The 22,229-nt window shown below is 44.7% G+C and overlaps 1 protein-coding gene across 2 annotated transcripts in view; it reads right to left on the reverse strand.

Moving 5' to 3' along the window:
- Window positions 1-22,195, reverse strand: part of SNTA1 (syntrophin alpha 1) — a 75,472-nt gene extending 53,277 nt beyond the window's left edge. The window contains exon 1 of one of the 2 annotated variants that reach the window (XM_033963152.1): window positions 21,877-22,195. Coding sequence is in view for 1 of the 2 variants with exons in the window: in XM_033963151.1 (XP_033819042.1) it covers window positions 7,959-8,226 (268 nt within the window). In the remaining variant the exon portion in view is untranslated. Of the gene's footprint in view, window positions 1-7,958; window positions 8,290-21,876 lie in introns of those variants that run through there. The other variant, XM_033963151.1, reaches the window with a different exon arrangement.
- Window positions 22,196-22,229: the final 34 nt, after the last annotated feature.

A 22,229-nucleotide genomic window follows, 5' to 3' on the forward strand; every position in this document is an offset into this window, starting at 1 on the left:
ATCCCTTATACAGAAACAAAACCCCTAACAATAGTCGTGTAAGAACTTTCTATAACAATCGAGATTATCTTTTACAGGATCGTAACTCTGAAAGACTGGTGTGAATTATAAGGAAACACTAGAAAACTTTGAAAATACATCCCTACTTTGCTTCTAAGAGATTGCTATTCTGTCATGGCAGAAACAAAAATTTGATAGACATGTTTTAAAAATCGGATAATATGTACCCTGGTTATGTCCGATGTGGTCACTGTTCCATTTGTATAATACTGATGGAAAAGTAATCATTTGAAAGATTTAAAACCAGGACAGACGTTTTTTCAAATGCCCAATCTCATGTCTCACATAAATTTTATTTAATGCTGTGCCTAGATGGGCTAAGTTCTTCAGGATAGGCTTCAAAGACTTGTGATGTTTAACAATTTTTTATTGATGACATCATAGAACACAAACTCAAGGACTTTTAAAATCAGAATGCTAAATTAGACCAACCTATGATTCAACATTGTGTTAAATGGTAACATGCGTTTGATGAGTTGAGGTGCTCAGTCCTTGATCATATTCCACCAATGATACAAAGAAGAGATATTAGATGAGAGAAGGAACAAAAGTGGGTGTTTCAATTAAACACAGTTGAACCACATGGAGTAAAGTATGGGCTCTGAATAAAATGCATTTTGGTTTTCTTATCACACCATTTAATTTTTAACAACTTTTTAAGGTGATACTTATGCATGTGACTTCATTTCAACCACAGTGTTCCTGAAACTGGAGTTCGGCCATCTTGTGACAGGAGGTCCTCCAGAGTACAAAACTCTTGAAGCAGTGTTCAATGTCCCTGCGGTTAACCACGGGAAACCATCCTGTGTCATTCTTTAAGAAGAGAGGAAAGAATCAGAGTGTGACTGGGCACGACCACTGACCCTCAATCCTTGCATTGAAGAATGCTGATGCAGAAGGCCTGAGGTTGAGACAGATGCTAGAGAATGACACGGGATGGTTTCCAGCCACTGACCCTCAAGCCTTGCATTGAAGATTGCTAGTGTGGAAAGACCGAGGTTGAGATAGACACTAGAGAATGACACGGGATGGTTTCCAGCCACTGACCCTCAAGCCTTGCACTGAAGAATGCTGGTGAAAAAGGACAAAGGTTGAGATGGACACTAGAGAATGATACGGGATGGTTTCCAGCCACTGACCCTCAAGCCTTGCATTGAATAATGCTGGTATAGAAGGACTGAGGTTGAGATAGACACAGGATGGTCTCCAGCCTCTGACCCTCAAGCCTTGAACTGAAGAATGATGGTTTCCAGCCACTGACCCTCAAGCCTTGCACTGAAGAATGCTGGTGTAAAAGGACTGAGGTTAAGATGGACTCTAGAGAATGACACGGGATGGTTTCCAGCCACTAACCCTCAAGCCTTGCACTGAAGAATGCTGGTGTAAAAGGACTGAGGTTGAGATGGACACTAGAGAATGACACTGGATGGTTTCCAGCCACTGCCCCTCAAGCCTTGCACTGAAGAATGCTGGTGTAAAAGGACTGAGGTTGAGATGGACACTAGAGAATGACACTGGATGGTTTCCAGCCACTGCCCCTCAAGCCTTGCACTGAAGAATGCTGGTGTAAAAGGACTGAGGTTGAGATGGACACTAGAGAATGACACGGAATGGTTTCCTGTGGTTATCCGTGAGGATGGGGACAAATTCTGTCCCCATGCCATTTTCTAGGGCTCCTTGTCAGGTGAAACAGTAATTGGAATACCCATGTGTCACTTTTGTAGAAATGTGGACCTTATCTCATTGTGAGTTGTTTGGCGTGAGCGAGCATTCAGTTAAGACTGTTTATTGATTTACATTTTTTATTTCAAATACTTCAGTATTGATTGGATAAATGTCACATTAGGAAAGAGTAGAGAGGTAAAGTTGCTAAATGAAATAAATGACTTTCGTGACAAAACTAACATAGTAACATAGTAGATGACGGCAGATAAAGACCCGAATGGTCCATCCAGTCTGCCCAACCTGATTCAATTTAAATTATTATTTTTTTTTTTTTTTCTTCTTAGCTATTTCTGGGCGAGAATCCAAAGCTTTACCCGGTACTGTGCTTGGGTTCCAACTGCCGAAATCTCTGTTAAGACTTACTCCAGCCCATCTACACCCTCCCAGCCATTGAAGCCCTCCCCTGCCCATCCTCCTCCAAACGGCCATGCACAGACACAGTGCATAAGTTTTGTAGATCTAATCCTTAGTGGAATGCAGGACTTGATGTGAAAGGTCACAGTGTTGGAAACACTGAGTAACAGTGATCATATGATCAGATCTGAATTAATAACTGGACAGAAGACACTAAGGAAATCTACTGCATTAGCATTTCACTTTGAAAAGATCAACCATGACAACATGTGGAAAATCAGAATCCTTATTTATTTACACACTATCTGAAACTAAGAAAGAACACAAAGCAAAAAGATGGCAAAAGAAAAATACTCTAAAAGGAGCAGTTTAAGTTACTGTAGAAGCCCAGACCAGATGCATTCCATATATTTAAAAAGGTAAAAGAAAACCAAATGACAGTTGGCATAGTTAAAGAAGTGAGGTGAAAGAGGCTATTGGAGCCAAAAGAATATCTTTCAAGATCTGAATGCAAAAACAACAACAACAACAAAAAAAACCACACCACATACACAAACAAACCAGGAAACAAAAAGAGAATTCAAAAACCCATGCTGCTCCTTGTGACCCTGGGCAAGTTACTTAATCCCCCCATTGCCCCAGGTACATTAGATAATGAGTCCACTGGGAAAGAGGGAAAATTGCTTGAGTACCTGAATAAACCGTTCTGAGCTCCCCTGGGAAAAATGATATAGAAAATTGAACCAGAGCTGGTATTGTGATGTCATAATGCCTCATTCCACCAATAAGAGCCAACCTCATCAGTGATGTCACAATGGCTTGATCGTCTTATTCTTGGCTTACTTTTGTTACATTTCACATACATTTCTAGAGTGGCGCAGTGGTTAAAGTTATAGCCTCAGCACCCTGAGGTTGTGGGTTCAAACCCCCGCTGCTCTTTGTGACCCTGGGCAAGTCATTTAATCCCCCCATTGCCCCAGGTACATTAGATAGATTGTGAGCCCACCGGGACAGACAGGGAAAAATGCTTGAGTACCTTAATAAATTCATGTAAACCATTCTGAGCTCCCCTGGAGAGAATGGTATAGAAAATTGAATTGAATTAATTTGAAAAGAAGAGCAAAAATTCAAAATAAAAAACTTTTTCAGGTACACTAGAAGTAAGAAGTCCATGAGGGAGTCCATGAGGGATCATGAAGGAGTAGGATGAGTACTCAGAGAGAGCAAGGCCAGAGCAGAGATGCTAAATTATTTATTTTTACTTTGGCCTTATCTGAGAAAGATGCAAGAGAACAATTCATGCAATAAATGTTATTTAAAGGTGACATTTTGGAGGAACTGAAACAAATATCTGTTATCATGCAAGTTGCAAAAGGCCAAATCGACAAGCCAAGGAGCAGCAAATCGCCTCGTCCAGAAGCACACTCCGCAGAGTCCGGAAAGAACTCAAAGATAAAATTGCAGGTCCATTAATAGCAACCTGTAGCTGATCAGTACAACTGTCTACATTACCTGAAGACTGAAGGAGAGCCGACCTAATGCCAATTTTTTAAAAAGGAATTCAAGGGGGAACAAAGTCAGCTTGGATTTAGCCAAGGGAAGTTTTGCCTCCCAGTCTAATTTGGTTTTTTGAAGGTAGGAATAAACGAGACAGCTAGCTTTTGACAAAGTCCTGAAGACATTCAAAAGCCAAAGAGTAGGAGGGACTGCACGGTTATGGAGCGAGTACTGGTTAAAAGGGGTTAAATTGCCAATTAGAGAATGACATGGTGACAAAATTCATCACCGTTTCCGTCCCCGCGGATAACCACGGGAAATAATCCCATGTCATTTTCTAGTGTCTATTTCAACCTCAGTCCTTCTACACCAGCATTCCTAAAACCAAAGCTTGCGGGTCAGTGGTTGTGGCCATTCATACTCTGATTCTTCCCTCTCTCTTTAAAGAATGACATGAAGATGGTTTCCCGCAGTTATCCACGGGGACGGGAATGGTGATGAATTTTGTCACTGTGTCATTCTCTATTGCCAATCCTCTCAAAGTAGGAAGGGAAATAGTGAAGTAGGACAGGACCAGTGGGTTTTTTAAAAATGATCTGGAAAAGGGACCAGGGAGTGAACTGATCAGTTTGCAGAGGACAAAATTATTCCAACTGGTGCATATCATATGCAGATCGAGAGAAATGGCTTCAAATGGCAGATGAAAAGTGATACACATAGGGAAGAATAATTCTAATTATAGCTCCTAAGTGCTAGGTGTGTATCATCAGGACTATTCATTGAAATCATCTGCTCAGTTTGTAGAGGTGGCCAAAACCCCCAAAAATGTTAAGGATTATTAGGAAAATTAATGGAGAATAACCCTAAAAAAAAAAAATAACACCTCTGAATCAGTCCATGTTTCAACTGCAGCATCTTGAGTAAATAAAGATGTAGCAGAATTAGGAAAGGTACCGGAAGGGATAAATGAGTCGCCTATGAGGAAAAGCTAAAAGAGCTCCAAGAACATAATATTCCATGCTACTTAACCTCCAGGAATTTGTCCAAACCTTTTTTAAACCCAGCTATATTAACTTCTTTTACCACTTCCAATGAGTTCCAGAGGAAAAATATTTCTCCTATCTCTTTTAAATGTCCTACAATCTCCTAGACAATTGGGTTGACCTCTTCTACTCCACTCATTTGAGACTGGTTCCATTCCCTTAATCATCTCGGTTGTCCGTCTTTGCATTTATTCCAGTTCCACATTTTTTTATTTGAATTGCGCACAATACTCAAGGAATGGTCTCACTATGGAGGGATTCAGAGGCAATATTCTCTATTCCTTTCCTAATAATTGCTAACATTCTGAGACATCTGAGAAGAGATACGATAGAGGTCTATAAAATCCTGAGTGGAGATGATTTGATTGTTTACTCTTCCCAAAACCACAATGACTAAGGCACATGACATGCAGTTTATTAAGTTGTACTTGTACATTGAAACAAATTGGAGAAAATATTTTTCACTCAATGCCAAGTTGAGCTCCAGAACATGTAGTTAGAGGATGTGGTAAAAGGAGTTGGCATAGCTGGGTTTAATCTAATCTAAGCAGGACTTCTTGATCGTACTTTTCCAGTATAGGTTGAAGGCGATTTACAATTTAAGAGGCTAATGTAGGAGCATGGGGAAATATTTACAATAGAAAGGAGAAAAGCAATAATGTTACAAAGGGTTTTTTAAAAGTTTGGATAAATTCTTGAAGGAAATGTCAATAAAAGTTGCCAGAGGTTGTGGTAGGAGCAGATAGTGTAGCTGGTTTAAAAAAAGGTTTGGATGATTTCCTGGAGGAAAAGTCCAGAGATATGGGGGAAGCCACTGCTTGCCCTGGATCGGTAGAATGGAATGTTGCTACTCTTTGGAGATTCCGATTGAATGTTAATACTATTTAGAGTTCCGGAATCTTGTTACTCTTTAAGATTCTGCATGGAAACTCGATACTCTTTGGGGTTCTAGAATCTTTTGTTACTCTTTGAGATTCTGTTATGTTGCTACTCGTTGGAGATTCCGCATGGAATGTTGCTACTAATTAGGGTTCCGGAATCTTGTTACTCTTTGAGATTCCGCATGGAGTCTTGATACTCTTTGGGGGTTCTAGAATCTTTTGTTACTCTTTGAGATTCTGGAATGTTGCTACTCCTTGGGTTTTGGCTAGGTATTAGGGACCTGGATTGGCCACCATGAGAACGGGCTACTGGGCTTCATGGACCATTGGCCTGTCCCAGTAAGGCTATTCTTTGTTCTTACTAAGTTACTAAGGTAGACCTGATGAAAGCCACTGCTCATCCCTGAGAGAAAGTATTTGTTATGTGGAATCATCATTGTTGGAAACAGGATACCTAGTTAGATGCCTTCTAGCATAACCTAGTATGACACATCTTATGTTCTTATGGATCAGCAAGGGAAGAGGGAGGGTGGGGGGGGGGAAGGACTAAAGATTTAGCTGCCACAGTGTAAAAAGCTTCTCTGGGAATAGCAGATACTACATAAGAGTTTTCTTTATCAATATCGGGGTCATAAAATTTGTCAACTCACCAATTCTTCCAGCTAGCACTGCAAAAACAAGAAAGTGTGAACCCACACGAGAGGGGGCTAGCCCTCTGTGACAGTGCAATGTGTTACTACACACAGCCCGAGTTCAGTTCCTAAGCTGGCCAGGGATAATGTATAGGAATTCACTATTCGGGCAGGGCTGGAGTTCTCAAAAGTTGGACCCATTATCTCAGGTTCCAAAGAAGTCCCTCTCCCCCCCCCCCTCCCCAGCTGACAACTGTGGCTGCAGTGAGCTGGAAAGGGATACAAGCCATGAGAAAATGGAGACTCGTGGTGTGCCCTATACAGGCCAGTGGTGCCAACTGAGCTGGAAGCCCAACGGAGGAGGAAACCGTGGGGCCAACAAAGGGGCAAACTTAACTAGCCAAGGAATAAGTCCAAAAGAGGACACAGCAAAACCAACAGCTGGCTTTAAGCTGCCAGTGCTTCTCTATTTTTTAACAGATGGTATAACCCTCAAAAAGTTAGTGTGTCCCGTGCTGGGTCAGCACAGCGTAAACCCTCTGTATCATGCAGATTCTCAATTTCTGACAAGCAGCCAAGAAGAGAGTGTCCTCAAAACATGACTCACACCTTCCATGTGATTTCAGCCAAAGAGAAGAGCAGCAACTTGTACAGTTAAGACCAAGGAAGACGGATCAGGGAGCAGAACGTTCCAGTTCAGCTCTTATCCCCTTAGCTCATTCCTTCGCTTCGTCTTGCTCGGAATAATCAAATTCACTTTTTAAAGAACATTTTTTTGGAAAGAGCTTTAACCCGTTCCTCCACGTCATATGGATTTTCCATCTAAGCCATAAGCCCCAAAAGAGACCATCCTCATCTCACAACTCAGACCCTAGGACGGCATTTTGGCAACAGAACCCTGGTGTCTCTCATCACAGAAACCAGAAGAACTGTGATATCAGGAGCCATCGTCAAGTAGAGAGAGAGAGATCTAGGAGACAGCCCCCAATATTGAGCAAACTCCTTGGCTGGGTCCAGGAAGGAGCGTTTTCTATTGGGTTTAGCACTGCGAACCCTATGGAAAGAGAAAATCCTCAGGTACCAAGCAACGTAGTCAAAGAAAGTGTGGCAGTCATTTGACTCGCTGTCTGTCTTGGCTTTCATCTATCTGTGTTTGGACTCTTTTGGGAGGACGGATTAAATAAATAAATAAATAAAATATTCCCCCTCGTTTGGGGTGCCAACAGGAGCTGGCAAACAATCCTTTCTATGTATGGCTGCGATTAACTGTGCTAAGAGGTGGAGTGGGAAGGGTAGACGCCAATCGCTTGTTCCCTCTTTCCAAAAATACTGGGACTAGGGGACATGCGATGACGCTACTAAGTGGTAGAAAATCTGTCTTCACACAACTTGTAATTAAACTCTGATGAAATCAATTAGCTGAAATAGTTTTGGCCATTATGGAGATGAACCTGGGGAAATCCACTGCTCATTCCTACTGGAAACAGGACACTGGGCTTGATGGACCTCCAGTCTGTCCCAGTTTGGCAGTTCTTCTGTCCTCTACTCCCCACCCTAGCTGTAAACTCATTCAAGGGGGGGTCAGGAATGGCTGCCACCAAAGTAGTCCTGGATCCCCCTCCCCCCTCTGATCCAATGGGACGTGAAGCTCTTCTCACTGACACTCCTAAATACAAGCAAATGCAGTATTCAAGTTTCAGCTGGGAACTGAACTCCAGCTTAAGTTCAAGGCCAGTCTAAGCCAAACTTTCCCTTCCAGCGCTCACCTTTGATGCTGATGCCTAGGCCCCCCACGTCCTGCTTGACCACCCGCACCGTGCGCCGGACATTAGCCAGGGAGTCGGGGACCTGAGCCGCCGGCTCTCCGCCGTTCAGCAGCCGCTCCCCGGGCTTCTCTCCCCCGCCGCCCTCCTCCGGGCTCAGGCTCAGGCTCTGCTCGCCCAGCAGCAGCAGGATCCGGCTCCAGCGATCGCCGGGGCAGCGCAGCTCCAGCAGCCCGCTCCTGGCAGCCCCTGCCCCCGACGCCATCTTCATCACATTCCCGGGACTAGCGAGCGGCGGCGGAGGCTCCCTCCCCCTCTCTCCTCCTTCACACCCTGCGCCCTCCTCTGATCCGGCGCCTGCCCCGCCCCTTTTGTCATCCTTCACACCCACTTTCTCCCTCCCCTCCCACCCTGATCCTTCCTCCTTTCCTCCTTCACACCGAGTGCTCCTCCGCTCCTGCACCCCCTCTTTCACACCCCGATTCCCCTTCCCCTCCCACCCTACCTCCTTCACACCCCAATTATCCCTCCCCTCTCCTACACTCCTATCCCTTCCAGCCTCCTTCACACCCACATTCTCCCTCCCCTCTCCACCCTACCCTGATCCTTCCTCCTCTCCTCCCACACCCTCACTGTCCTCCTTCACACCCTGATTCTCCCTCCGCTCCTGCACCCCCTCATTCCCCTTCCCCTCCCGCCTTCACACCCCAATTCTCCCTCCCTTCTCCTACCCCTTTCAGCCTCCTTCACACCCACATTCTCCTTCCGCACCCCCTCTCCACCCCACCCCATCCTGACCCCTCCTTCACATCCCAATTCTCCCTCCACCCCATCCTGATCCCCACTCCTCTCCCACACCCCACCCCTTCTGTCTTTTCACACCCAGATTCTCCCTCTGCTCCTGCACCCCTCTCCACACCACCCCAACCCACCCTCCCCTCATGCTTCCTCCTCTCCCATGCCACCCCTTCCTTCCTCCTTCACACAATTTTCCATCCACTCTTGCACCCCCTCTCAACCCCACCCCATCCTGTACCCTCCTCCTCTTCCACCCCCCCACCCTTTCCATCCTCCTTCACACCCAAATTCTTCCTCCCCTCCTGCACCCCCTCTCCACATCACTCTCATCCATCCTCCTCTCCCACCCCTTCTGTCCTTCACACTGCGATTCTCCCTCCACCCCACATGTCCACTCCTCCCACCCTTCCAGCTTTCACACCCAAATTCTTCCTCCCCTCCTGCAACCGCTCTCCCACACATCCCCACCCCTTCCATCCTTTCACACCCCAATTCTCCTTCCCCTCCAACACCCCCTCTCCACCCCACCCTTCTACCTCTCCTGCACACCATCACCCCTTACATCTCCTTCACACCCCAATTCTCCTTCCTCTCCCGATACCTCCTCCTCTCCCACACACCCCATTCCTTCCAGCCTCCTTCACACCCTGATTCTCCTTCCCCTCCCACACCCCATCTCCACCCCATCCCATTCTGATTCCTCCTCGTCTCCCACTCCCCACCCAACCTTCATCTTTCCTCCTCCCCTTCCATCCTCCCCCACACCCTGATTCTCCTTCCTCTCCTACACCCCCTCTCCACCCCACCCTGATCCTTCCTCTCCTGCACACTCCCAACCCTTCTGTCCTCCGTCACATCCCAATTCTCCCTCCCAACCTGCATCTCTTCTCCCCCCCACACCATATCACCCTCATCCTTCCTCCTCACACACCCCACCACCCTTTCCATCTTCCTTCACACCCCAATGCTTCCTCCAATTAAGCACCCCAGCCCCTTCTTTCTCCTCGTTCCCCTCCTTCCCCCTTCCTTTCAGTACACCCCCTCCCCTTCTTCCTTTTCCTCTTCATAACCTGAGACACCATCCCCTCCTGCACAACCCCTTTCCTGTTCTCCTCCTTCATAATTTGGAGAGTGTGGTGTAGTGGTTAGAGCTAAAGCCTCAGCACCCTGAGGTTGTGGGTTCAAACCCTGCACTGCTCCCTGTGACCCTGGGGCAACTCACTTAATCCTCCACTGCCCCAGGTACATTAGATTGTGAGCTCACCAGGAAGGACAGGGAGAATGCTTGAAGTACCTTTGAGTGAGCTTATAAAACTACAAAAAGGCAGTCTAGAAGTCCCAATCCCTTTCCCTCATTTGGTCTTCTTCCGCTTCTCCGTTCCCTCCTGCACACCCCTTCTTTTCTCACCTCCCTCCCAACCATCCCCACCCTTTCCATCCCTCCTGCGCACTCCTTCCCCTTCACAAACTCACCCACGCCCCCTACTGTCCTCGCTCCACCAACTGTGCCGTGGAGACCATCTCCATTGCTCGCACATGCCTGTGCCCCTTTCTCTCCTCTCCTCCTTCACAACCTGAACACCCTTCTAAATACTCAGCCCCTCTCGCTCACTCATCTGGAATTTTTCCCCATGTTTATTATGATTTCATATACCCCCCCCCCCCCCTCCATTTAGAATAGGTCTTGGAACAGTTTACATTGATAAAAAAATTGAGTATATAGAGAAAAGGGAGTATGACAGAGAAGGAAAGCATCATGAACTGAGCCACTGTCTGCAATCTCCCCTCTCCTCCTAAGACTTGCAGCCCTCCATCTTCTCTCCCCATCCTCATCCTCATCTGCAACTTGCAAATTCTTCACCTATTGCCCATGAGGGGAAGCAAAGGCATGAAAGGCTGTGGGCAGGCTGATCGTGGGGTCTCATTTGAATAATTCAGTAGGGCCTGAAAAGCCAGATGGTGAAACGTTACGCGAATGGCTGAACTCACAGGTTCCACCACAAAATTAAAACTGTGATGCAGAACATAAAACTGGTCAGACCAATCTAGCCCAGTATCCCGTTCTCACGGAAGCCAATCCAAGTCACAAGTACCTGACAAAAAATAATAGCAATATTCCAGAATCTCAAAGAACAGAAACATTCTAGAAGCCCAGAATTCCACGCGGAATCCCCCATGCTACCGATCCAGGACAAGAAGTAGCTTCCCCCATATCTGTCTCAGAAAGCTGAGAGGCTAATTTCAAGTGGCCAGAACTTGCGCTCTAATTGGGGGAGGCCTCGGGTGAGGGTGGCTCCCTGTGCACATGTCTGGACATAATAAAAGTGTTCAGCACTTCAGTATTACTTTTGCATAAATTTGTTACACATAAAATTTGTGCGAGGCTGATATTTATACACAGAACAGGCATAAATGTGTGCTGGCACTTTCATTTTTCTTTGTAGTGAGTCTGAGGAGCCAGCAAAGAACTAGAACTCAATTTTCCTGTCCTGTCCCCGCAAGTTCTGCCTTAACCGCACAAGCCTCAAACACTTATGATTTTAAAGTGTTTGAGGCTTGTGCAGATGAGGACGGAGCTTGCAGGAATGGGGCAGGGACAGGAAAAGAACTCATGGGGACAGGGAAAAATTTTGTCCCCTGAGTCTAAGGGGCAAGCAAAGAGCCTGGAGTCTGAGAAGAAAAGAAGCTTTTATAGCAGCTCTGTCTACCAAACAAAAGGAGCAATAAAAATTATTACTAACTCCAAAAAATATGATCATGTCGCAACTCTTCTACAAAAAGCCCACTGTTTACCAATCTCACACAGAATAATCTATAAAATTGCACTGATAAGCTTCAAAATCCAACAAACCAATGCACCAATAGTTCTAGATCATATTCTCCAGCCAGGACACTTAGATCAACGGATCAGCATTTGCTGAAATAATAGGTACCAGAAGATCTACAGTTTTTTCAGTCATAGCACCCCAATCTATCTACATGGAGAAACCTCATTAGAAAAATGTAAAAGCACATTAAAATGCCACCGGTACAAAGACGCATTTGAGTCTATCATTAATCCCAGGCTCAAATACTTAATTTTAAGCAGGTCACAATCTCCCCTATCCTCGTTTTTAGGCTTAGCCATATTTTTTAAAAACATTCTTCATCACCCTCCTGATGTTGTTTTTTCCCTAAATGTACTCTTACTTTCTTCAAAGATTGTAGTTCACCCCTCTTCCCTTTTGTATCGCTAATTGCTTGTGTACAAATTGTTTTATTTTTCTCTCCTAATTTTAAATTGTCATTCTCATTGAAGTACAACAAACTTTTAATAAACTTGAAACTTGAGCTATTCAGAGTGGTAAGAATCACTAAAGATCAAAAACTGAAGCTCTGCCAGAGAAGGTCTTTTGAACCTGCTCTTTCCATTTCAAGATGTTCCACTATGATCTCATGGCCTGATGTGTCAAGAGTGATCCAGAAGAAGCGCCAATTTTGACTTTCATTATACTCTATCAATGCGTGCGAGATGTATTTTGCCCCTAAATGAGCTCTGCATACTTTGAACTTTTCTTTCCTGTCAATATAGTTTACTTTTTCTTACGTTAGTTCTGCTTTATTAAGGCTTTTTCTTCCCCTTATTGTAGACTAAGCTTGGTTATAGTTAATTCCTGTCTTTTGTTTGTTGTTAATTCTTCATACACTTGAAAAATAAATATTGCGAGAGGCCTGTATAGAAAGACTGCTCTCTCTTTGACTTGATGCGTCCAGATTGCAGGCGTTTGAGGAGTTTATGGCTCTTATATTCTTTATCAAATGCTGCTCATTCTTGGCTGAATAGCGTCCAGCAGGGCAGTAGAAATGATAAGTAGTAACAGTAGTGATATGTTTAATTGGACTGGCCAAAGTGGAGGGAATCCCGTCATTAATGCAGACAAAGCACAATGGGACTTTATTCTGGGAATGGTCTGGAAAATAGCCTGGGGACAACATGAGGAAAAGGATATACCAATTATATTCTAAGCTGAATTTCTTCCTTTTAAATAAATGGACTGTTTCCCACCGACTGTATTGACTGGTGCAATGGAGAACTGGAGGCCCGAGAGGCTGTGGCAGAGAGATCTGGCCCTCTAGTGAACCCTGGTGGTGGGAGGGTCTGTGGTAGAAAGATCTGGCCCTCTAGTGAACCCTGGTGGTGGGAAGGTCTGTGGCAGAGAGATCTGGCCCTGTAGTGAACCCTGGTGGTGGGAGGATCTGTGGTAGAAAGATCTAGCCCTCTAGTGAACCCTGGTGGTGGGAAGGTCTGTGGCAGAGAGATCTGGCCCTGTAGTGAACCCTGGTGGTGGGAGGATCTGTGGTAGAAAGATCTAGCCCTCTAGTGAACCCTGGTGGTGGGAGGGTCTGTGGTAGAGAGATTTGGCCCTCTAGTGAACCCTAGTGGTGGGAAGGTCTGTGGCAGAGAGATCTGGCCCTGTAGTGAACCCTGGTGATGGGAGGGTCTGAGGCAAAGAGATCTGGCCCTCTAGTGCCTGGTAGTGGGAGGGTCTGCAGGGATCTACACACCGGCAGGAAAGAGCTAGTGGCTCAGGCTTGATGACGTGTGGTGGGACTGATGAAGAAGAATCCAGGCAGTGGGAACCCAAGAGGCCAGGGAGTGAGGGACTGGTGGTGGCCCCACGTGGAGAGTCCTCAGATGACTAAGGGGATGGGAGAGCCCTCAGTGCATGCGTGCAGGTTAAGATGTAAACTGAGTCGAGCTTTTGTTTTAAAAGATGACCCAATATATAAACTTAAGGATTAGATTAGATTAGATTACACTGGCAGAGGGACTGGCTGGGGCAGTGGTGACCAGCAAAGAGACCCGTAATGGCACCGTTAGCGGTCAGTAGATCCCTAGAAGGTAGCCTGCTAGTCCCTGGGAATATTGGACAGAGTTCTGAGGAGCATCCAGTGGAAGGACCGGTAAATGGCACCAGAAGCTGCCGAAAACCTGATGGACCAATGGAGGATCAGAGAGGACTCGGTGAAAACCCGAAGGACAGAGTCCAGGGAGGACCTAGAGGGTTGTGAAGACCTGGTCAGGGATTTTAAGAGAATGTATGTTGTGTGTATTTTTGTTTTAGCAGGCACCTGGGGGTGGACATGTGACGGGGGTCATGTGATCACAATCTCACACATTTTTTATTTCTGTTACCGTTTCATCACCACCTCCTGTGGAAAGGCATTCCAGGTATCTAACCCACCTTCCTGATGTTATTCTTGAATCATCCCCTCCCCCTACCGCAACCATAATTCTACCATTTTCTTGCCTCTGGAAAAGGTTTGCTTGTATATTAATACCTTTCAAATATTTAACTGTCTGTATTATATTGCCCCTATTTAACGAGTGCAGCAGAGAGTTTGCACAGCAATTGTGTAGTCTGTGCAAACACCACTTGACCACAGTGTGGTCTGCCAGATGTCCAATAGGGCAATCCACCCCTCAGGGCTAGTGCAAGGATAGAGGATGCTCTAGGCAAACCCTATAAATACACCCTAAATAAAGGCATTAGGGTTAAGCTGTATGGAGCAACCCTACCCACCTTAATGGGCAAAGTAGCTCGGCCATTTCAGTGTTTTATCTGCCATCCACTAATACGTTACTATGATGAAGGCAATTTCCAAAAGCCATTCAAGATAAATGGGCTAATTTGAAAACTGCTTGAACTCCGAACTCAAGAAGAGCAGAGAAAGACCTCAGACGTAGAGCTGAACAATAGGTGTTGGAATATTATTCATCAGTCCAAAAACTCCTCAAATGCAAAAATAATGTATGTCAAAATATTTAGAGCAAATCCAGCCAGAATAAACCAAGTACTTACTGGAGCTGCTCTGCCTGACGGAGGTCTTTTACAAACACTGATGGATCAGGGCCTCGTAGCAGCTCTCTTTACTCAGTCCATTACAGGAACAAAGATCTTATCCAAACGTCTAACATCAGCAAACCAATTATTACGCTGGAATACAAATATACCACTCAAGAGAATGAAAAGTAATAAAACTTGCAATTATTGTATAAAAACAGTTTGTAAATATTTTGAAATATAGTATATTAGTTTTGCATGCTGAAACAAACGTTTTGAGGAGTTTTGTAGATGGGGGGATGATATTCCAGTGCCAATTGTCATTTTTCCATAAGGCTTTATGCCTGAGGTTTGAGTATTTTCGTTTAAAGGTATTGATTTGATTTATTTGCTTGATATAAATACAATCATGTATTTTAAAACTAAAATAACCACAACATAGCATTGGGGTCTTTTTAGTCAACTGCACTAGCATGTGCTTACCACACATTGAAAAGGTGCACTAGCATCCTGTGGTAAATTTGCACGCTAAAAAATATTTGTTATTTTCTGAGAAGAGGGTGTGTTTGGGGGTGGAGAGTGGTTATGACTGTGTTAATCAGTTAGGGTCCCTTTTGCAAAGCCACAGTAGCGATTCTGATGCAGTAAGTGCGCCGAAGCTCATTCAATTCCTATGGCTTTGCAAAAGGAGCCCTTTGCACGAGGCATTGCCGTGAACTAATCGATTGGCACGGGGCTCATAAGGTGAGTTTTTTAATGGCCGCACACTAATGGCAAAATTAGCGCATATCCATTAATTCAGAAACTGGGAAAATCAGTCACTTTCCAGCTACGGCAAAAGTCACCTTTGCCTGTCCTTTATGGGGGCGTCTGTAAAACAATGATTAAACTAAAACTACAATATGAAGAAAAAATTAACTAAAGCAACAATTTATTTCCTTCGAGTGGTTTTACCTCATTGATTTTTTTTATGTTTGGTCACTCCCCCCCCCTTTAATAAAACCACAATAGCGGTTTTTAGCGCAGGCCGGTGTGCTGAAAGCTCTGCGCTGCTCCCGATGCTCATAGGAACTCTATGAGCGTCAGGAGCAGCGCAAAGCATTCAGCATGCCAGCCTGCACTAAAAACTACTATTGTGGTTTTGTAAAAAGGGGGGGTTACTATTATTATGCTCTTAAGAAAATGGTATATTTTATGTTATATTGTACTTATTCTGCACCATTTGGGGTGAATCTCTTCATAAAGGCAGTTAATAAATTCCAAGAAAGAGAGTAAAGTTGGCAGAGCTGAATGGAGAGGATGAATAGCCCAAGATAAAAACAGAAGAATAGCCTTACTGGGTCAGACCAAAGGTCCATCAAGCCCAGTAGCCCATTCTCACAGTGGCCAATCCAGGTCCCTAGTACCTGGCCAAAACCCATTGAGTAGCAACATTCCATACAGAATCCCAAGGAATAGCAAGATTCTAGAACAGGGGTGGGCATCTCCGGTCCTTGAGGGCTGGAATCCAGTCGGATTTTCAGGATTTCCCCAATGAATATGCATGAGATCTATTTGCATTCACTGCATATTCATTGGGGAAATCCTGAAAACCTGACTGGATTCCGGCCCTTGAGGACCGGAGTTGCCCATCCCTGTTCTAGAATCTCAAAACGTAGTAACATTCCATGCTACCGATCCAGGGCAAGTAGAGGCTTCCCCCATGTCTTTCTCAATAACAGACTATGGACTTTTCCTCCAGGAACTTGTCCAAACCTTTCTTAATTCCCACTGTGGCTACTTGTGGTCTTGGGCAAAAACGTAAGATGGTGAGCCTACAAAGGACAGGGAAAATACCTGCATATAACGTATTATGGAAAAGCAGTCTATGTACACTTTCAAAATAAATCATTTAATTGGATCACAGGCTGGGGTCTTGTGCCACGAGCCTTCACGTGCAAGTAACTTTTCTCAAATTTTATATTTCCTACTAACACATGTAATCGGGAAAGATTCCAGAAGACTGGAAGGTGGCGAATGTTACGCCGATCTTCAAAAAAGGTTTGAAGGGAGATCCAGGAAACTACAGACCGGTGAGTCTGACCTCGGTACCGGGAAAGATGGTAGAGGCGCTGATAAAAGACCGCATCATTAATCACCTCGACGGACACAATCTGATGAGGACCAGTCAGCACGGCTTCAGCAAAGGACGATCTTGCTTGACGAACTTGCTGCACTTCTTCGAGGGAGTAAACAGGCAGATAGACAAGGGCGACCCAGTCGACATTGTTTATCTGGATTTTCAGAAGGCGTTCGACAAGGTTCCGCATGAACGACTACTTCGGAAGATTGCGAGCCATGGAATTAAGGGTGAAATACTCATGTGGATTAAAAACTGGCTGGCGGATAGGAAATAGAGGGTGGGGGTAAATGGACAGTACCGGTACTCGGACTGGAAGAGCGTCACCAGTGGGGTGCCGCAGGGCTTGGTGCTTGGACCCGTGCTCTTCAACATCTTTATAAACGATCTGTACAACGAGCGAGGTAATTAAATTTGCGGATGATACGAAGTTATTCAGAGTAGTGAAGACGCAGGGGGACTGCGAAGATCTGCAACATGACATAATCAGGCTCGAGGAATGGGCATTGACATGGCAGATGAGGTTCAACGTGGATAAATGTAAAGTGATGTATGTCGGTAACAAAAATCCCAGGCATGAATACAGGATGTCCGGGGCAGTACTTGTAGAGACCTCCCAGGAAAGGGACCTGGGAGTTCTGATCGACAAGTCGATGAAGCCGTCTGCACAATGTGCAGCAGCAGCAAAAAGGGCAAACAGAATGTTAGGAATGATAAAGAAGGGGATCATGAACAGATTGGAGAAGGTTATCATACCGCTGTACCGGGCCATGGTGCGCCCTCACCTGGAGTACTGCGTACAGCACTGGTCGCCATACATGAAGAAGGACATGGTACTACTCGAGAGGGTCCAGAAAAGAGCAACCAAGATGGTTAAGGGTTGGAGGAGCTGCCATACAACGAAAGATTGGAGAAACTGGGCCTCTTCTCCTTTGAACAGAAGAGATTGAGAGGGGACATGATCGAAACATTCAAGGTACTGAAGGGGATAGACTTAGTAGATAAGGACAGGTTGTTCACCCTCTCCAAGGTAGGGAGAACGAGAGGGTATTCTCTAAAGTTGAAAGGGGATAGATTCCGGACGAACGTAAGGAAGTTCTTCTTCACACAGAGTGGTGGAAAACTGGAACGCTCTTCCAGAGTCGTAGGGGAGAGCACCCTCCAGGGATTCAAGAAAGGGTTGGACAGGTTCCTGCTGAACAAGAAGTGCGCTGGTAGGGCTAGTCTCAGTTAGGGTACTAGTCTTTGACCTGGGGGCTGCCGCGTGAGCGGACTGCTGGGCACGATAGACCACTGGTCTGAGCCAGCAGCGGCAATTCTTATGTTCTTATGACATTTGAATGACACAGCCCTTAGCTGCAAATCCTGCTCCACCAGGTTTCATTCTGGAACCCTGCAGTCATGTATCCTCAGACTTGCCACCAGGTGTCACTGTTAAGCCATGGCTATGACTCTCTTCCTCTCACCCACAGTCCAAATCTTAGAGCAATTGTTTAAGCATAAATACATCAATATGAGGATCATACATTTTGTTTCACTTCAGAATGCTGGTAATTAAAACACAAAGTACATAAATCAAATACAGTATAACTCTATTAACCTCTACCCTCATTCAAATGGAAGAAAAATGAAGCCTAAAAAAGTCCTAGGGACAATCACAGAGTTCAAGCAACACAATTAATCCATGAACTCATTAATGTAAGTGCCAAAGAACTGTCAACTGTTTAACAGCACTTAATGCAGCACGCTCCCCTCTTTGCCATTACTGACCCAGTCCCCAGAAAAATGTTAGAAGGTTCTGGAATGATTTTCCAAAAGGCTGCTGAACAAAGATGGCCGAAGATAATTTTCCTTATTTGGCTGGCTCACCTATTGGGGGAGGCTTGAAACTAGGATCATTGGGGATGGGTGAACAAAGTCCCCAAGAAGTAAAAACCCTTTTCCCCCCTGTCTCTACAACTGTTTCATGTTTCCTTTTCTAGGGCAACATTTGAAAAGCTGTGTAAACTAACGCCCATACGAAGGGAAGTAAAGTTGTAGATCTCGAAGGTAATGGAAGAGGATGACTTGGGTTTAGTGGAGGTCACAAATACCCCCGAATTCTACAGAAAGCACTACAAACTGTGTATGCAATTGCATTGAATAAAGAGCCAATTTGTGCTAGTAATAAGCAATTATTGGTGCTAATTAGATTTAATTAAAATGTACACATGCAAATTTAGGCAGAGGATCCATACCTAAATTTTCCAAAAGGGGACATGAAAGTGGGAGGGTCATGGGGGGATCAAGCTTGTTCTTTGAATTTACACACATAGGCCTTCTTATACAAAGGCAATTACCACAGCAGCCCATGGTAATCGCACCACAGCCCATTGGAAATTAATAATAATAATAATTTTATTCTTATATACTGCCAAAGCCGTAGTAGTTTGAGGTGGTTTACAGGATACAGAGGTAAGGCATAAGAGATCTTGGGAAACAATTTGGTTAAAGTATTGAAGAGATAAGGCTTAAGAGGTCTTAGGTTACAAAGGAGGATAATTATAGAAAAGGGGGATCCCTGCCTAATTTAGGGCCTTTTTTACAAAGCCATGGTAGTGAGTCCTGGCACGGCTGTACATCTGCAATCCTGTTCATAAATTCTTGAGAAACAAACATCTATATGTGATGTACACAGCTGGACATCCTTTCAAAAATTCCAGCAAAAAACCTGAAGAAATTATGGCTACATTGACACCTGCTCAGGAGTAGCTATACCCTTTATGTGTACAAGGGGCATTTGAAAAGTCCTCAGCCCAACCAAGAAAGTTGGGATAGTCTCCATCGAGGGCTTTACATTTAGTCCAGGGATTTTCCACTTTTTCATTGCGTCGGAAAAATACAAAATGAAAAAAGTGGAAAATCACTGGTCTAACCCCCCTCCCCCTTTTATGAAGTTGCGTTAGTTTTTTTTTTTATTGCCAGCCGTGATGGTATTATCTCCGACGCTCATAGAAATTATATGAGCGTCGGAGCTAATACCACGGCTTTGTAAAAGGAGCCCTAAGTGTATACCCTTCAATGAAGACTGCCCCAACTTTCTTGGTTGGGCTGAGAACTTTTCAAAGGTCCCTCATATATTTTATAAACATATGCAATTCGTCACTCTATCCTCAAATATTCCTACACCTGAGTCGTGCACACATATATACCTTCTTGTAAATGAGCATACAGGGAGGAGGTGATTTCATAAGCATTTTATGCATGTAAGAGGAATTTGCATGGGAAATAGCTTGTCTAAGATTACTCCCTGATCGGTATTTACATTTCCAAAAGGAGGAAAAACTGCACCAGTATTGCTGCCTGTCTTTTGGTTGTAAATAATTCAAGCATCCAAATAAAACTGCTTATCACAGCATTTTCTGTCTCTACCCTGCTGTGTGTTTATGGATTTTTTCTTTTCATCCCCCTGCTTGGTTATCATCCTCTGCTCATCCTACCCAGGTCTCACTGGGACATAAGCAGCCTTCCCATCTCTCATCAGAGATACAGGAGGCACAACCCTTCCTTATGTCATGCCTTTCTGTGGTGCAACTAAGCCCTTTCACTGTCTCTACTAATGGGCTCGTGATCTAAGTTTTTGTAAATGGGACAATGGAGGGTTACATGACTTGCCCAGGGCCATGAGGAGCCACAGGGGGAATTGAACTGATTCACCTAGTTTTCAGCCAACTGTATCAACCATTAGGTCACTCCTGCACTCCATTTTATCCTGACTCCCTGAGTTGGTCAAGTAAAGGGCCATATAAATCAATCCCTATTTGCCTAAAGGTTAAAATGTTTAAATGTGTTTGTGATTTGGGGAAGGCCATGAGCACAGCAAAAATGTTACACAGTGATTGACACCATTTTGCCGCTCTTTATGTAACCTAAGCATTCAAACTCTACATATATTAATAGCAGACAATTTTTAAACCTGTAAGAAATCCATTTAAAGTTATGTGCATACAGTTAGAGTGATGTAATACCTAATATCTTCCTAAGAATGTTCCTGTTGAACCAGAACGTACACAGGTAAGGCTAGTCTCAGTTAGGGCACTGGTCTTTGACCTAAGAGCCGCCGCGGGAGCGGACTGCTGGGCACGAAGGATCACTGGTCTGACCCAGCAGCGGCAATTCTTATGTTCTAAGAATGGCACAAATATCTCTCTTACAACGTAGCAAATGGCTCTACAAGCCGGCGCAGGGATTCTTACTGGAAAAGCTTGGCCCCGTATCTGACACCACACTTTCCTCTACCATTTTTAGGTAGGCGCCAGTGTTCCCGCTAAGCTGCGCTGGCGTGCGCTGGCGCACAAAATATTACATCGCAGCGCACAAGTTTCTCGTCACAGCGCACACGTGCTTGCAGGCAGGCGAGCTGGCAGTCCATGTAACGCGTCGCAAAGGTAAGGGGAGGCTGGGGGAGGAATCGGACGTCGGGGTGGGGGTGTTTTAATGTATTTATACTTATTTAATTTAGCGTGTAGGCCTAAAATTCCTTTGAATACCTCATAACTTGCTGGCGCCCGATATTTTTAGCTCACAGTGAAAAAAGTTTGCTCACAACACCCGCCCGCTTAGAGGGAATACTGGTAGGCGCCTACATTTTCTTTTTTAAAAATGCTTTTAAATGGTATTTTTCACTTAAGTTGGAGGCCTAATGTAAAGGGCTCCTATGTTGGTAACATATCAGCACTCATTCTCCACTAAACTAAACTAAACCTTAGGTTTGTATACCGCGCCATCTCCACAAGCGTAGAGCTCGGCACGGTTTACAGGGTTAGATTAAAAAGGAGCTACAATGAAGGGTTATAGGAAAGGAGCTAGGAAGATAAAGAACCAAAGAGCAGGAGGCGTTAGATTTTTGAAAAGAGCCAAGTTTTCAGGTGTTTGTGGAAGGATTGGAGGGAGCTTGAAATTCTGAGCGGGGATGTGAGGTTGTTCCAGAGTTCTGTGGTTCTAAAGGGGAGGGATGTTCCTAGTTTTCCTACGCGGGATATACCTTTTGCAGAGGGGAATGACACGCCCCCACCAATAAAAATGCAATATAGGCAGACCCCAGGTTACGAACGAGTTGCATGTTTAAGGCTGTTCTTAAGTTGAATTTGTATGTACAGTACCTCAGAACTTATAGATTTTAAAGATTCTGATTGCTTACCTCTGCTTGCATCTGACAAAAGGGCCAAGTGTCCCTACCAATGTTTCCTTTAAGGTACAGCATGCATGCACAACCACACACTGTTCTTAATGTGGCCATGCATCATTCCTGAATCTGCTGCAGGAGAAGCGTAGGAGTCTATGTCCCACTAGAAACAGTGCTCAATGAAATCAAATGAAGCTATGATCGCGTTCTTAAGTCTGAGTTGTACTTAAGTCGGGTCCCTTAGTCCCCTGAGCAGTTGCTGTGTTAGCAAAGCAGAGATGAAAGCATGGACAGTCCTGGATTTCTGACCATCTTTTGGGACTTGCAACACTGATTTCAATGCAAATGGCACAAGTTCAAAGCAGAAA

The sequence above is a fragment of the Geotrypetes seraphini genome, chromosome 11 (assembly GCF_902459505.1).
Source record: "Geotrypetes seraphini chromosome 11, aGeoSer1.1, whole genome shotgun sequence".
Classification (NCBI taxonomy): domain Eukaryota; kingdom Metazoa; phylum Chordata; class Amphibia; order Gymnophiona; family Dermophiidae; genus Geotrypetes; species Geotrypetes seraphini.